General features: G+C 63.4%; 1 protein-coding gene across 1 annotated transcript in view; it reads right to left on the bottom strand.

Annotated features, from left to right (window-relative positions):
• Window positions 1–940, bottom strand: part of LOC119589480 (26S proteasome regulatory subunit 6A-like) — a gene marked incomplete at its 5' end in the record, with an annotated part of 5,624 nt that overhangs the window by 1,830 nt on the left and 2,854 nt on the right. Inside the window, 1 exon segment of the mRNA XM_037938081.1 lies at window positions 14–238. Within this exon segment, the coding sequence (XP_037794009.1) occupies window positions 14–238 (225 nt within the window).

Below are 940 nucleotides of genomic sequence, written 5' to 3' on the forward strand. Positions count from 1 at the left end.
CGCGCGCACTCACCGCCTCCACGCACACGGCCCGGCACTGCGCGCCGCTGAAGCCGCCGGTCGTCCGCGCGACCTCCCTAAGGTCGACATCCCGGCAGTTCATCTTGCGAGAGTAGAGCTTAAGGATCTCGAGGCGCTCCTCCTCGCAGGGGAGAGGCAGCTCGATCTTCTTGTCGAACCTCCCGGCCCGAAGGAGCGCCGGGTCCAGGACGTCGGCGCGGTTGGTGGCCGCCAGGACCTGCGGGCGGGGGCGGTGAGACGGGGTGAGAGGGCGGTGAGAGGGCGGTGAGACGGGTTGAGAGGGCGGTGAGAGGGGCGGTGAGAGGGGGTGAGAGGGCGGTGAGAGGGGGTGAGAGGGGCGGTGAGAGGGCGGTGAGACGGGTGAGAGGGGCGGTGAGAGGGGCGGTGAGAGGGGGGGTGAGAGGGGGGGTGAGAGGGGCGGTGAGAGGGGGTGAGAGGCGGTGAGAGGGGGTGAGAGGGGGCGGTGAGAGGGGAGAGGGGGTGAGAGGGCGGTGAGAGGGGCGGTGAGAGGGGCGGTGAGAGGGGCGGTGAGAGGGCGGTGAGAGTGGGTGAGAGGGGGCGGTGAGAGGGCGGAGAGAGGGGGTGAGAGGGGCGGTGACGGCGGGAAGTGGTGGGGCGAGATGGTGGTGAAGGAGGTGGTGATGGTGGCGGAGGTGTGGTGGAGTTGTGGTGGCGCTGCAGGGGGAGGAGGGTGAAAAATGGGGGTGGTGATGGGGGTGAGGCTGTGTGGTGGTGGTGATGGTGAGGTGGGGGTGATATGGTGTAGTGAAGTAGTGGTGGTGATGAAGTGATGGTGAAGTGGTGGAGAGGTGGTTATATAATGATATGATAATGATAAGGATAAGAACAATAATTGAAATAATGGTTTCTTATGATAATCATAAAATTACGACTATTACAACTAATAGTAATGATGGTG

Source organism: Penaeus monodon, chromosome 25 (assembly GCF_015228065.2).
Source record: "Penaeus monodon isolate SGIC_2016 chromosome 25, NSTDA_Pmon_1, whole genome shotgun sequence".
Lineage (NCBI taxonomy): Eukaryota > Metazoa > Arthropoda > Malacostraca > Decapoda > Penaeidae > Penaeus > Penaeus monodon.